Raw genomic sequence first — 15,154 nt, forward strand, 5'->3', positions numbered from 1 at the left:
AGTTTATTTTGTGAGGGTTAAATCTTTAAATAATCTTTTGTACCATTACAAATTTTAAAAACACTGGAGCCAGCAGAAAACTTGAAATGCATTTTATTTAAGTTAATTTCAGTTACTCTTATTTAGATCTTTCAACAATGTAAAAAATTGCTTAGAGAAGAAAGGAAAGGGTTTCGTGAGTTTTCATTCCTACACCTAAAATGATCAGTGGCAAAGCTGTAAGAACGACAAATGTGCAGCACATCTTCAAAAATGATAACTCTTCACTCTGGTTTAATATCTTCCTTTATTTTGAACCTTGAATGAACAAACGCTAGAACACTCTTTAGTTTAAACACTTCAGTAACATGTGGTATGACCAAAACATTTCATTAAATCCTGAAATTTTTACAACACTCTGAATTTGTTGAAGTACTCTTTGGTGCACTGAAATGAGGTCAGTGACACGCAGAAACACTTTCACTCATTCACTGAAACAGTTAAAAAATGTATCACTCATATTTCTGACATCACAACAATGCTCATTAGTAGGAAGTGCAGTGGTAACAAATATCATTAGAATTTGCCATGTGAGATTATTTATATTTTTTATTTCCGAATGACACCTGCCAGCAATTTCAGTCCTGCTCCTGCAGCAGCTCCAACACTGCCCAGAGCCGCAGTGGCACCCCCCGACAGCCCAGCTGCACCTTCAAGAGGGAGGAGGAAAAATATTCACAGCTTCAATATGTTGCAGCAAGTCAAGCAGCTGAGTTTGCTAATAACTTTATCAGGAATCAAAACAACTGACTGCCACCTAACAGTGGCATCACTGCCCCCTAGTGGTGTCAGATTTCATAAACTAAAAAACAGGACACTAAGGCCGTCCCCATTTAAGTCTGTAAACAGACTTTAAGCTGAATCAGTGTGTACATTTGTAAATGTGTTATCAGTCATTTGTATTGAATTATTCAGTCCCCGAGTATACATATACTGGTCACCACCAACAGGAGCAAGGGTCACCTTTGCTTTGGTTCCTGCGGTGGCCCTGAGAGGCAAAACGGACTGCAACTTAAGAAAACACCAGCAATAAGAAAAACACTACAAAAGCACACAAAACACAACAGAAATAGGAAAAAACAAAACAGAAATAGGAAAGAACACAAGGGAAGTGTTTCTAGGGAGACAATAACCCGACGGACCAGTTGCAGGAACCCAAAACATGGTAGGCATGTTTTATCATGATTCATATAATACTGATGACGAATTTTTGGGCTAATAGTTAGGCTAACACACTTACCTCTAATCTTTTCTTTCCTCACAAAACCAATAGATCCTCCACTTCTTTTAAGTGTCTCCCAGCGCAATTCTTAGCATATTTTTGGTTCCTGCAACTCGTCCATCGGGTTATCGTCTCCCCAGAAACACTTCCCTCTGTTTTTTCCTATTTCTGTTTTCGTTTTTCCTATTTATGTTGTGTTTTGTGTGCTTTTGCAGTTGCAGTCCGTTTGGCCTCTCAGGGCCACTGTAGGTTCCTAATAAAGTGAATGTATACAGCACTATTGATGAAACCACAGTAAAGTCAGACAACAAGCCTACCTGCTGACTGCAAAAGAGCCACCATGCCTCCTGCTGCCACTCCGCCTCCATTAGCCACTGCAGCAGCAGACATCATGCTTGCAGCGTAGGAGCCTGCAGCTATTCCAGCTGAGGTGAAACCTATGGCCCCCAGAGCAACAGGAGCCAAGGCCACTGCACCTACTGCACATGGACGAGAACACCAGCATCAGTGTGACTGTTACAAACGATATGCCATGTAAAAAGTATTTATATAAGCAGAGGCCTGAGGTACAAGGCAGGATTACATCTTATCCTGGGCTCGCTTTAAATGTTAAAGCAAGTTTAGCATATCCGGGGTATCTTTCAGTTATCTGGATTCACTTATCCCAACACTGGCAATCTGGATAAGTGATCACATGAAGCTGTTGAAACAAATTAAGTTAATCCAGGGTTCACCCTTCTCGCTCACGTAAAAGGGCTGGTGCTGTTGTCAAGTGTAAGTGTGAGAGGAAAAAGTACTTTACAGTAGTTTAGTATTAAAAGTGCTGTATGAATGTTTGTGCCCTCAAAGCACTTTGGACAGCACGACTGGAAAATACACATTATATGAATAAATTCTGGCCTATTTGAAGCCAGGGAAGCTGTGTAAATTTATAGATTCAATATCACAGTTCTGTCTTTGAGGCACAGGAGAATCTGATGATTATAATCAAGGTCAGCAAGTACAAGTTTGTGTCCTGTTTCTCAATCATGTATTATTGCTGGAGAACAAAGAAAATGTTGTAAAACATTTGCTTCCAACAGGAAAACGTAAAGTAATAAAGTTGTATCTAAAGATCTACATTTATTAATAACATCAGGGAAAAACGAAGACTTTACACAAAAACATTAGATCCTCCTACTGTCCACTCACAGAGGTCTGAGGGACTTCCTATGAACAGTGACCCTATTGTCTGGATGATGTAGCCTACTGGTCAGTAGGTGGTGATTTCATGCATAATCTTTATATTTCATTTGAGAGCATTAGTTACAATGCAATACATTCCACAGGGTTCAAGTTATGACTAATGATCAGCAGGTATGAAACAACGCCTGCTGACTAATCGGTCTTCTGAAAATAGCGTCACTATTCATACAAGATCCCTCAGACCTCGGTGTACAGACAGTAGGACGGGCTAAAGGTTTTCAAAAGACCCTAAAGTCTTAGTGCTTAGCGTGGTTCAATATTCTTACAATTAAATTTATTCCTTGACATTTTTCTTTTCCCTGTTGGTGGTAAATTGTTTACATGCTGCCAAAAACCATCCCTGTCAAGCGTCAGCCCGAACCAAGCCCTGGGTTAGCTTATCAAGCCGACACCCAGCTTTGTGTGACCGCTTCTCCTCCTGACTGCGGTAATGGATCAACATAACAGAGAGATACTGTGGGTAGGTTGAACCCGGTGACCACACAGACAAAGCCTTACCTGCTCCCCCTGCAACGGCAACGATCGTCCCTGAAACACAACATCAAAGCTCACATCAGCACTAACATTTGCTATCATCATGGCACCGTCACACCATTAAACACATGAATATAGTTGTTTTAAAGTAATACGTGTATTAAAATACTCACCAACACCCATGTTTACGGAGTTCCGCTTTCTATGTTTGCGTATCGGTTTGATGCAGAACTGTCTCAACAATAGACTCTGCCACGGAGACTCTTCCACTTACACTTCCGGTATTTCTATGCTAACATGAAAAAACAAACTTTTCCGTTTATGTATATTGCATGATTGTTCAGATGTTTTACAATTCAGATTTGTTTTTAAATCACATATAAAAGATAAATTATTGAAAGATTTTCCCAGATAATGGAAAATAAACATCATAGTCATTTCATTATAGTCATAATCTCATTTGAGAGCAGTGTTAAGACTAATTTAATCTTTTATTTTCTTTCTTTTGAGAAGATTTAACAGTAATGTGAGCAAACTGAGAACACGTGGCTGTGTTGTTGGTTAGTGGTGTGATCACATGGTGTGATTTTGCACATTCAGAGTCACTAACTGGACCTCTTTGTATTTAATCAGAAACCTTACCTGAGTCAGGTGCTGTGATAAAGTGAAGGCAGGCAGTTTTGGGAGATTTTTTTGGTATATTTGTTCGTCACTGGAAAATACTGAATGGAGCTGTGCTTTTGTTTCTAGTTTTATCAGCATGATTAGAATAATCTTATTGAGGAAGAATAAACCTTCCTGTCGAAAGCTAACACTAGCTTTGTGTGTACCTCTTCTTTGCCAAATGTCACTAAATATCTATTCAGATAAATTTTAATTATCTTAAGAGTGGAAAATGTTGTTTGTTGGAGAATTTGCAGAAGATGGGTAAATAAAATGCTTTGTGAAGAGAGTCTCGTGGTATTCTGTCAGGCCAAGCAAGGCAAACAATGTTTGTCCAGTTAAATGTAAAAAACAGACATCAGTTAAAGTATACCAAAGTAAAGCAATCACTCTTGTTTCAGCGCAAACAGCATTCTCTCATAAAGCTGTACTCATGACTGTCTGCGTCCATCCTTTACATCACTGCCATCCTATGGCCACAGTTGGCTATTGTCTCTGAAAGTAGGCTTGACACTGCTTGATTATAGAGCTACTGAAATCAATATAGGGTAGGTGTCCTAATCAACATCTGTGCCCAGTTAATCACGGTTGGATCTTGTCAAGCTAAGAGGACAGCAGCTTGTAGCTGATTGTTTGTGTATAAATCCATGTTGTGGAAATCCCTGAGATCAGTTACAAGTTGTGTATTGTGTGGAAACAAAGCTAGCATTAGCAAGTAAACAAGTACTCCCATTTATCATAATAATGAGTTTTCTCTTAGGAAAGGCCTGGACCAACACGTGTGATATATGAACTTTTTTTTTTTTAAACTTATTTAACACGTTAGTAATAAAAGCTGTGATGATGGAGAGGAGAACCCCTGTCATATATGACTTCATAAGGCAGGCAAGTTGAACAGGTGTAGACTCCATCAGCACTTTCAGACCAACATCTCTGAGAAATCACTTGTAGAAAATTGAACCAGCTGTTTGGTTAATTTTTCATTAATTTTTAATCTCATTGTAGACACTGATAGTTAACAATATCACCTGCAGCAGTAATACTGATCCATGTAACACCGATTTCTGCAGAATAAATACTTTTATTTTTGATATATTACATAGAATTTGCCCTAAAAAATAAATACAGTGTTATGTATAATGAAGTGTTGGCATAGTAATTTATTGCTACTTCTGATAAAACAATGATTCCAAAAAAATAAATAAAAAAAATCCTCCACCACTCGTCATTGTGAGCTAGTTAACTAACTGTAGTAAGTAATAACATTTAACAATTTAACCAGACTTTCTTACCAAAATTTAGTTTTATCTTAGTGAGGACAATGGCACTAACGCCATTCAGAATTTTAGAATTAGGATTTCCTGCAATTAGATCATTGATTCAGATGCAAATTTTAGAAAATATAGGAGAAAAAAATCCACACTTGCTTAAAAACAGTCATGCTTTTCAGTTGTATACAGTTCACTACTATTATACCAGCGTGCACAGAGAAAGTCACCCAGAGGCACAAAAGGAATGATCAGAATGACACCATCAGAATCCACAGCCTTCAGGCTAAGTGTGAGGACAGTGCGGGGAGCCTCGGGTATGGTGAGTTTCCATTCCTACACCTGAAATGATCAATGGCAAAGCCGTAAGAGCGACAAATGTGCAGCACATCTTTAAAAATAATAACTCTTCACTCTGGTTTAATATCTTGTGCCAACAAATATAATTAAAATTTGCCATGTGAGATCATTTAAATTTACTTTACTTATTTTTGTCTTCATCGTCTTCATCGTCTTCTTCGTCCTTGAAAATGAGACCTCCTAGCCATTTCAGTCCTGCTCCTGCAGCAGCTCCAACACCGCCCACAGCCGCAGTGGCAGTCCCAGACAGCCCGGCTGCACCTTCAGGAGGGATGAGGAAAAATATTCCAAGTCAAGAAGCTGAGATTGCCTATAACTTGATCAGGAATCAAACTAACTGTACTGACTGCCACCTAATAGTGGCATCACTGCCCTCTCAGTGGTGTCAGATTTCATAAACTAAACAATGTCCTATGGCTTGTACACTAATACACAGTTCTTGATTCTGAAAACAGCCCCAGTTCTTTGCGGCATGGATTCAAAACTATTGGCAAACTTATCAGAACTGGGTCAGTGCTGACATAACTGCAACATGCCCTTTCTGTGGCTGTGCCAGCTGCACACTCATGTTCAAGTCCCTTTTAACCTCCTAAGACCCGAACTCTTTCATGGCATGCATTTTTTATTTTTCTTTGCTACTTGGGTTGATTGGGACCTGATGAATTTAAAAACAAAAAATTACCAGATTTTTTTTTTTTTTTTTTTACAGAATTTTTGTTTCTGAGAAAAATGAGATCCACATATGAGGACATTCATTTTAAATTTTGATAGAACAGTGGCAGTATAATGTCCTCGAAAGCGGATATCAGGCCCTTGTAGAGAAAAATTAAGTATTTTGGTCCAGACATCCCAAAATGTGATGTCCACATTTGTGGACAATACTCAGTGCAAGGGCAATAAAACCACACTTTATAATAAAGAATTCAAAGTGTGGCAGAATTATAGTCCTCAGTCTAATCGCATCACAAGCTTAGTCCTGTAACACAACACAGGCTGGAACAATTAACTCATCTTATTGAGACTAAGACCGTCCCCATTTAAGTCTGTAAATAGACTTTAAGCTGAATCATTTGTAAATATGTTATCAGTCATTTGTATTTCAGTCCTCGAGTAGCCAGAGTTTTAAGAGCCATCTGCTGGTCACCACCAACAGGAGCAAGGGTCACCTTTGCTTTGGTCCCTAATAAAGTGAATGTATACAGCACTATTAATGAGACCACAGTAAAGTCAGACAACAAGCCTACCTGCTGACTGTAAAACAGCCACCACACTTCCTGCTGCCACTCCGCCTCCATTAGCCGCCGCAGCAGCAGACATCATGCTTGCAGCGTAGGAGCCTGCAGCTATTCCAGCTGAGGTGAAACCTATGGCCCCCAGAGCAACAGGAGCCAAGGCCACTGTACCTACTGCACATGGACGAGAACACCAGCATCAGTGTGACTGTTACAAACGATATGCCATGTAAAAAGTTTTTATATAAGCAGAGGCTTGAGGTACAAGGCAGGATTACATCTTATCCTGGGCTTGCTTTACATGTTAAAGTGAGGTTGCTGGTATCTTTCAGTTATCTGGATTCGATCCAGATAAGTGGTCACATAAAGCTGTTATCAAAGAAACTAAGTTTATCCAGGGTTTGCCCTGCTCTCTCACGCGAACGGGGTGGTGCTGTTGGGAAGTGTAAGTGTGCAGGCAGCTCAAGGGCTGATTTTACAAAGAAAGAGAAAACTATACTAAAAATATGAAGAGGTTAAAAACATTATACAGATACTGAACGCAGCAGAGTGTGAGAGTGTGTGAGAGGAAAAAGTACTTTACAGTAGTTTAATATTAAAAGTGTTGTATGAATGTTTGTGCCCTCGAAGCACTTTGGACAGCATGACTGGAAAATACACATTATATGAATAAATTCTGGCCTATTTGAAGCCAGGGAAGAAAGCCAGCAAGAGTTAAAAGATTAAATATCACAGTTCTGTGTTTGAGGCACAAGAGAACGTGATGATTATAATCAAGGTCAGTCTAAGGTCAGCAAGTACAAGTTTGTGTCCTGTTTCACAATCATGTATTATTGCTGGAGAACAAAGAAAATGTTGTAAAACATTTACTTCACTTTTTCCTGTTGGAAGCAATAAAGTTGACATCAGGGAAAAACAAACACAAAAACATTAGATCCTCCTACTGTCCACTCACAGAGGTCTGAGGGACTTTCTATGAACAGTGACCCTATTATCTGGATAATGTATTGGTCAGTAGGTGGTGATTTCATGCATACCAACTCTATATTTCATTGTATAAGTTACAATGGCACACACAGGGTTCAAGTTATGATTAATGATCAGCAGGTTAGAAACAACGCCTGCTAACTACTCAGTTTTCTGAAAATAGCGTCACTATTCATATAAGATCCCTCAGACCTCGGTGTACAGACAGTAGGACGGACTAAAGTTTTTCAAAAGACTCTAAAGTTTTGGTGCTTTCCCTGATGCGCATCAGTAATAAATATATATTCTTACAGTTCACTTTATTCCTTCATATTTTTCTTTTCCCTGTTGGTGGTAAATTGTTTACATGCTGCCAAAAACCATCCCTGTCAAGCGTCAGCCCGAACCAAGCCCTGGGTTAGCTTCTCAAGCCGACACCCAGCTTTGTGTGACCGCTTCTCCTGACTGCTGTAAAGGGTAGTGGATCAACATAACAGAGAGATACTGTGGGTAGGTTGAACCCGGTGACCACACAGACAAAGCCTTACCTGCTCCCACTGTAGCGGCAAGGGCCGTCCCTGAAACACATCAAAGTTCACATCAGCACTGACATTTGCTATCATCATGGCACCGTCACACCATTAAACACATGAATATAGTTATTTTAAAGTAATACGTGTATTAAAATACTCACCAGCACGCATGTTTACGGAGTTCCGCTTTCTCCGTTTGTCTAGCGTATTGACGCTGCCAGAGCGACACTTCCGGTATTTATAGGTCAGGAATGAAAAACGAAACTTAACTTTTCCGTGTACGTTTCATCAAAAAACAAAAGGAAAAGAAGAAAGTAAAACAAAAACATGCTGGAGTTTCCTCAAAATTAATATTTGAATATCATCAGTTATCCGTTTTGGATACGTTTCATGATTGTTCAGATGTTTTACAATTTCAGATAACACATCACAGCACATCAGATAATGGGAAATAAATGTTATAATCATTTCAATCTCATTTAACTGCGGGGCTAAGACTAATTTAATAATTTCTTCAGTTTCTTCTGGCGAGATTTAACTTTGAGAACACGCGCCTGTGTTGTTTAGTGTTGTTATCACGTGGTGGGATTTTGCCCATTCACAGGAGAGTCACAAACTGGACCTCTTTCTTTGCACCTTATATATCACATTTATTATTATTATGATTAGACTCCAAAAATATGTGTAATCACAGTATAAGATCGGGAGAAAAACCTTTTGTGACCGAAAATAACGTCCAGTGGTTTATAGCTTATTTCTTCTTTTCTTCTCTAACATCTAAATTACACCATAAATTGCAAAACTGTATTCAAAGTAACGTAACTAGGAAACATTAGTGATTTAGCCCTCCTAATGGCTTCCATGTATTTACACTGTATTGAATTTTATCGTGACATGCACTAAAATTAGCATGACAGGAGTGTTTATATACTTGTTGCTATGCCAAGTTTCTACATCCTTTAAACTAATGAGGCAGGACATGGGATAGTGGAGATCAATATTAAACTTTAAATTATACTAAAAACTGAAACTTCACATTTTCATTTCTGCTAATGTTTTACACTCTTAATGATACATTTGACCAATCAAATTGTTTAGATGAGGTTCATGAATCCTAAAATGAAAATGTGAATAACAACACTTTATCTTTGATTAAGCAAATAATGAAAACAATAGACTTAAAATAAGATCTTTAATCAGTTCCTCTTCGCTAACTTCAGGAATAAATTAGGAAATAAATATTTCATATTAAAAATATACAAACAGGCACCCCTAAAGTTTGTATTGTGGGTATACTGCAGCGTAAGCTCTTGCATCGTGTGAAAGCTAAAACAAGGCATGCTGTAATTTTTGTTTTATAAAGCTCGCCACCACTAGAGGGCACTATGATGCCATCAGTTGTTTTTAATCAGAAACTATCTGAGTCAAATGGTAAAGGCAAACAGTTTTTGTGGTGTCATTGGAAAATACTGAATTGAGCTGTACTTTTGTTTCTAGTTTAATCCGTAAGATTAGAATAATCAAAATAATTAAGTTAAATATTAAACCAAAGTAGACTTTTTTTCAAATATTTATTCTTTTTTTTTTTTAACTATAACAGCTTTTGGTTATTATATAGCAGTATTCCACATCCAGACACTAGAGGGTGTTTATAATGCTGCTGGGGGCTCATAGGAAGAATAAACCTAGCTTCATATGTGTACCTCTTCTGTTCTTTACCAAATGTCACTAAATATGCATTAAAATATATTTTAACCCTCTAAAGTACAACAGAAAGCTTTTTTTTTAAGTCTCATGCCCATTATGTGGGAAGTTCAATAATGCCAACCAATCAGAGTGTTTTGAAGAATATCAAATTTCAGTCCAATAAGATGTGGCAGTCACTATTATCAATGAGTTGAAAGTGTGGTTATTTATTTACTTATTTGGTTGTGAGAGGAGGGAGCACTTGCTGCCTGTCTGTAAATATCGTCGCACACCGCTGTTAAATGGTGGTTTGTGGCTGTAAGTCTACGGTTTTCATGTCGTACGTTATTTTCTGGTTAATATTTGTAGTGAGGGGACATTTTTATAGGTCAATATCAAACTCAGAAATACAATATTGTAAGGTGGCTTGGTGAGTGTATATAACACATGGATTTAGCCACTGGAACGCCATCCATTGTTTTGTGGACTCACATTTTGAAGTCTCAATTTTTTGAGCTGCTGCCATGATTATTTCTTTCTTTATTAAGAGAGACGTGACCACATTTAGTGTAATGAGTGGAAATCTAAGTTATCAGCTAGCACTATCTATTTTTTAAGTAAACTGCATTTTTACACTATATGGGTGCATCACACAAGCACTACTACCACTACATAATTTCCTCAGGGATTAATAAAGTATTCTTATTCTGAATTATTGCTATGTAACATCCAAATAAAATACTAGAATTTTATTCAGCAAAACAAACTTCTTGGTCTTGGATTAGTGCCATTAACTGCATAGCAAATCATATCATTATCCCTCTCCTGGTTTCTTTTTCTTTTTCAGGTGAAGAGCTGGGCCGGCTGTGTGGTTGCTCAGTCTGTGGGTGAAGCCCTTCTGTTCCTGGGCTCTAGCTCTCATATCTGTTGCCACTTTTAAAGCCCAGCTTGAGGGGCTTTTCTCTGATTGCAGTTGCATCATGGTGTGAAATGTCTTGTTTAAAAGATGGTTGGAAAACCTACAATACTTCCACAAGGAAGACTTTCACTCATTTGTAACCAGGCTGGTCACTTCTCACAGCATGTAAAAGAAAAGTAATCACAGATTCCACCCAGAACAGATTATGTGTATTTTTTAACATGATCACATTAACATTGCAGTTAGTTCTTCTTTCAATTTCCAGTTTTTAAAATGTGTTGCACCAAATTAAAAAAGTTTTGTGCAAAACCTATCTCATAGTGCTTCATTGGGCAAATGGATAATACCCAAATCATGCTGCAAAAGCAACCCAAGAGTTTCTGGGTACAAAGAAATGGGATATTCTTCAATGGCCAAGTAAGAAACCTGACATCCAACCAATAGAGCGGGCTTTTGGTGAAACTGTGAATGTATGTGTGCTATCTTATATGACGTGTTTCGACTGTTTGTCCAAGATAAATTTCTCCCAAGCGAGACAATAACTGATCTGATCTGATCTTTTCAGTTACTCAATCACATATTGCACGATTTTAAATCCAATACGGAGGTATAAATGGGAAAAATGACAAAAATTGAGTCAATGTCTAAATACTTACAGCCCTACACGTACCAACTTCACTTACTTTTAACAGTAAATCCATGCTTCAGAGAGCAGCAGTCACACTTTGATGATATCATCTGCACTGTTTCACTTCCTGCTCTTTGTCAGCCTGATGGGAACTCTTTTCCGAAGCTTACCAACATTTGGTATTCAGCACACAGAGTTAAAAAAAAGATGCTTAAAGATACATTACAAATTAATAATGCTAACATCATATGTCATTACATAACAAGCCAGAGACCAAAACCTTGTTTTTGTTCCAGGCTGTAAACATGTTTAATTCTGCTCTAAAGTTGGAAATTTAAACATGGGGGTTTATGGGAAAAGACTCATATTTGGAGCCGGTTGTTAGAGGAACAGCAGTACATTGAGTCCTGACACATTTTTGTCATTTTTCAGCCTCAAAGGTTTCCATTTGTTTCAACATCCAAGTTTTGAGTGCATATTGCTGCTCAGGAAAGAGCCTGGGAACAGGAGAAGTGGCTGAATAGCTCAACTCTGCCTTCACCTTTCCCCCTCACCCACCTTTCCCACAAGTGACCAAACACTTTACCTGAACTCAGGTTTCTGCTTTTGTTCCAGATGGTAAGAAATGGGAGGATGAGAGACTTAAGTGGTCACACCTCGGTGGTGAATGTGACCTCTTCGGGTTTTGGATTATAAAGCAGGAAGAGGAGAAAATGTGAAGATCAAGGAAAAATGTTCATGCAGTTGAAGCTGCAGCACCTGAAGTAGATCCTGATCTGAATTTAGCAGAGAATGAGCTGGACAATGTTGCCTTTGTCTTGTGATCAAAGGGGGAATTCCCACCCAAATCGGGGGGGGGGCTCAGGTAAATTCCATCCCGCCGCCGACCTTCACATATAAGCAGGCGGCTCCTTTATAGCTAAGCCCACTGCAATAGGTGGAGGAAGGCCTCGGCAGCCCTTCATTTACTTGCGCTTGGTCAGTTATTAAAATGCCACCAGCGGCTTGCTTTGTGTGATACTGTTGCCAGATTGTGGACGAAGGAAACCGCTTCAGAAATGTCAGTGCCCCACACACCTCCAGATGTAATTTGTGCTTTAACTAAAGTAAAATAAACATGCAGCTAAAGCCAGTTGAGAATTAGGCCACACCCCTTCAGTGTATTCGTTCCCCTTCATCCAGCCTTTGAGTTTGAAGCAGAGCCAGCAGTTGTGGACACTTGATCTGATTCCCTTCATTCTCAGCTGACCCACCTTTATTCAGTTTTAATTTGATGGCTCTATAGTCTAGCCTGAAAACGTTAAACACTCAAAGCAGGAAAGAAATGGTCAGCCATGTGGTCTCACAATTTATAGCTTTATTTAATCTACATAAAAATAAACAGTTCAAGTCACACCCTAAAAGCACAGTGGTTACAAATTTAGCTCCTTTACAAATCATGTTCAGGCGAATGAAACCAGAATCGAAGATGGTCACTGCACACGAGTCTGAGGTGTTCTCCCACTGCACGCAGGATAGGAGGACCGGTGTGGTGCCAAAGTAGTTTTCAGAGACCATGCAGAGCCAGTGCAGAGGATAGAACGAGCAGAATGCTTCAAAGTGAGCGTCGCCTTTAGACAAGTTTTCCCACCCAGCACTGAAAATGTAATTCCAAAACGCGTTTTTGGTGGTTTTTGAGTGGGTGGGTGGATTGAGAGATTAATGTATTTAGACTAAGCCAGCATTGGATCCACAGTGCAACCTGTGCTGCTTTTGTGTCCAGCGCGGTCAGTCCACTCGGTCAGGACCTGTGGAGGAGAAGAGCGGTCAGAGCCAGCGGGGGGAGCAGCAGCATGAAGGCGGCGGTAGTCCTACAACCAGCCCCCGTGGAACTCGGGGTGGTGATGTTTGTGTTGTCCGGATTCGTGCCGTTATTCGCCAGGGCCACCTGAAACACATTTGTATTTAATTAAGATGATTCAGTCCGGGTGATTTCATTTTTAAACCAGAATTTAACGTGCGAGGGAGAAAGTTAATCACAATTCAGCGTCTGGAGTCATTTCGTTTCCATTTTAATTTGGAAAAAAAATTTAAGATAAGAGCTTTAAAGCCTCTGTTGAAGACCTAGCCCGACTCTTCTAGAAGTTTGGCATTGTATCCTTATTGCCGCCGTCTGTTCTGCAGGGGACAAACTGATTTTTATATTCATGACTTTAACCCTAAACATACGAGATCATAGATGCACTCCCAGCACAACGTTTTAAGCTCCCTAATTGAACATTTAGCTCATCTGCGCCATTACAGCGTTTCATGCGTAAACAAATTCCGTTGGCCATAGCTGATTCCCACCATACCCCAAAAGGTTAGTGAAAGTATGAAGAAACAAAAAAGAAAAAAAGAGGTAAGGATCAAACTGACCTGTGATGTGAGATGGAAAGCCAGCAGCAAAACTCCGACGACTGCGACGCACAGTTTCTTCATGATGGAGGGGATTCTGTTCTTCTTGGTAGAGAAAACGTGAATGAAACAGGGGACCAAGCCTTTGCTTTTTTTATACCTCCCACTGACGTCATCAACCACCCCAAAACACCTGCCTTTATGTATCATTCTGCAACAAATGATATTTACTTTTACTTAGCTACGAAATATGCATTTTGCGTTATAGTCAACCGGATAAGAAATAAAAACAAATGAATAGTAAAATTACTTAATGCATATTAAATAAATTAGAGATATAGCTGCCATACTACTGCACTATTCCCTGTTTTCTATGTGGTCTTTGATGCATTGATCATTAATTTACAGTGTTCTTTTTTGAGTGAGAGCGTTAGATAATGCATGAAATAGCTCAGTAAAGCTTTCTCAATAGAGTGATTAAAACAAGGCTGTCCAGGCTCCCCATTTCTATCTTTGCAGGTCAAATTAAATACCGTTTGAGGATAAATGATAAGAACCAATTTCTCGTCTCACTTTCAGACACTAATTTATCCCTCACACATGATTTACAGGTTATACCATCTCATATGTGGGGACTGTGTATTGTGTAAAGATGAAACATAAACACAAAATTATTATTTGAGCCAATTATTAACCAGATTAATAAAAGGTTCAGCATCCGTGGAGATTCAGAATGAGAAGGAAAAACTTCCTTGTACTGCAGTAAAAGGAAGTTTTTCCTTCTCATTCTGAATTTCAAGAACTTTAAGTTAATATGTCATGATTGTATCAGTTACTGAATTTAATCTGGTAGAACAAACATCACACTCTAATAAAGACATTTTATATAACGGAAATAGACTATTTGTTAACCATAGTACTAAACTCAACTGGAAAAGGTGAATACTACACAAACATTATAATTATAGATAATTATTATAGATAGATCTATTTATCTATAAATAGATAGATCTATCCGGAGCCTATTCCAGCTGTCATATGACAAGAGACAGTGGGAAGGAAAACACAAAGACTGCTGTGGAAACACTCAATGGATCATGGGAGTCCACCTACCTGGTCACCTGCTCCAGCCCTAACAATGTGCTTTGTCAAAAGGAACGTTTTAAGCCTTAAAAGTAGAGAGGGTGTCGGACTCACAGCTGGTTTCACAGAAGAGGGGCCCGAAGGCTGAAGGCTCTGCCTCCCATTCTACGTCTAAATATGCTATGAACCACAAGAGCAAAGTGCTTTGTTGGAGTAAAAAGTTACTATAAGGTCTTTAAGGGGCCTAAATATCAAGATTTGAACCCCAGTGAGGCATAAGTGATGAGCACCACTCCATATTCTATATACATGAAATGTAATTTATGCGTAATAATTTATAGCAATGTCTTTCTTTCTGCTGTCATGGTTCAAAATAAACAGCGCCCCCAGTGGCATCTCGCTGTCAAAAATGCGAAAGCTTCACCCATGACCCCGCTGGGTTTCCGTAGTTGTCCTCTCC

General features: G+C 39.0%; 2 protein-coding genes and 1 long non-coding RNA gene across 3 annotated transcripts; all 3 read right to left on the reverse strand.

The window, feature by feature from the left end:
• Window positions 1-267: 267 nt before the first annotated feature.
• On the reverse strand, window positions 268-3,281 carry LOC116322068 (interferon alpha-inducible protein 27-like protein 2A). The gene is made up of 4 exons (XM_039603236.1): window positions 3,154-3,281; window positions 3,005-3,034; window positions 1,579-1,740; window positions 268-689 (listed from the first exon to the last, which is right to left on the reverse strand). Exons 1-4 carry the CDS (start codon window positions 3,161-3,163, stop codon window positions 589-591), a joined length of 303 nt encoding a protein of 100 aa, XP_039459170.1. The 5' UTR covers window positions 3,164-3,281; the 3' UTR covers window positions 268-588.
• Window positions 3,282-4,785: 1,504 nt separating this feature from the next.
• LOC116322080 (interferon alpha-inducible protein 27-like protein 2A) lies at window positions 4,786-8,268 on the reverse strand. The gene is made up of 5 exons (XM_039602919.1): window positions 8,164-8,268; window positions 8,018-8,047; window positions 6,516-6,677; window positions 5,397-5,532; window positions 4,786-5,253 (listed from the first exon to the last, which is right to left on the reverse strand). The coding sequence occupies exons 1-5, from the start codon at window positions 8,171-8,173 to the stop codon at window positions 5,193-5,195; spliced, it is 399 nt and encodes a 132-aa protein (XP_039458853.1). The 5' UTR covers window positions 8,174-8,268; the 3' UTR covers window positions 4,786-5,192.
• A 4,304-nt stretch (window positions 8,269-12,572) lies between these two features.
• LOC116322083 lies at window positions 12,573-13,788 on the reverse strand. The gene is made up of 2 exons (XR_004199605.2): window positions 13,633-13,788; window positions 12,573-13,162 (listed from the first exon to the last, which is right to left on the reverse strand). It is a non-coding gene; the product is annotated as an uncharacterized LOC116322083 (long non-coding RNA).
• Between the last annotated feature and the right edge of the window lie 1,366 nt (window positions 13,789-15,154).

Source organism: Oreochromis aureus, linkage group 19 (genome assembly GCF_013358895.1).
Source record: "Oreochromis aureus strain Israel breed Guangdong linkage group 19, ZZ_aureus, whole genome shotgun sequence".
In the NCBI taxonomy this organism is placed as follows: domain Eukaryota; kingdom Metazoa; phylum Chordata; class Actinopteri; order Cichliformes; family Cichlidae; genus Oreochromis; species Oreochromis aureus.